Source organism: Corvus brachyrhynchos, unplaced genomic scaffold (genome assembly GCF_000691975.1).
Source record: "Corvus brachyrhynchos isolate BGI_N302 unplaced genomic scaffold, ASM69197v1 scaffold279, whole genome shotgun sequence".
NCBI lineage: Eukaryota > Metazoa > Chordata > Aves > Passeriformes > Corvidae > Corvus > Corvus brachyrhynchos.
This window is the reverse complement of record NW_008246060.1, coordinates 6,506,036-6,506,283: the sequence shown is the minus strand read 5'-3', so window position 1 is coordinate 6,506,283 and position 248 is coordinate 6,506,036. Positions and strand designations below refer to the sequence as shown.

Genomic DNA, 248 nt, shown 5'->3' with positions numbered 1-248 from the left:
GAAGACGACGCACTGGCCCTTGCGGGGAGCCTGGTTGCGCACGGCCACGCACACCTCGTACTTGGTGGCGGGCAGCAGGTCGGTCACCGAGTAGGTGTTGACCCCGGGCCCGATGTAGATGGTGTCCTTCTGGGCGGCGTCGTAGCGGCCCACCAGGAGGGTGTACCAGGTCTCCCCCGGCTCCGCCGCCGCCGCCGCCGCGAACCACTCCAGGGTGATGCCGTAGACCGTCTGCTTGGCGATGGGGC

At 69.8% G+C, this 248-nt stretch overlaps 1 protein-coding gene across 1 annotated transcript in view; it reads right to left on the bottom strand.

The window, feature by feature from the left end:
* The window catches only part of LRIT2 (leucine rich repeat, Ig-like and transmembrane domains 2), a 4,312-nt gene that overhangs the window by 1,072 nt on the left and 2,992 nt on the right, over window positions 1-248 (bottom strand). The window contains exon 4 of the mRNA XM_017746186.1: window positions 7-246. Coding sequence (XP_017601675.1) covers window positions 7-246 — 240 coding nt within the window. The remainder of the gene's footprint in view (window positions 1-6; window positions 247-248) is intronic.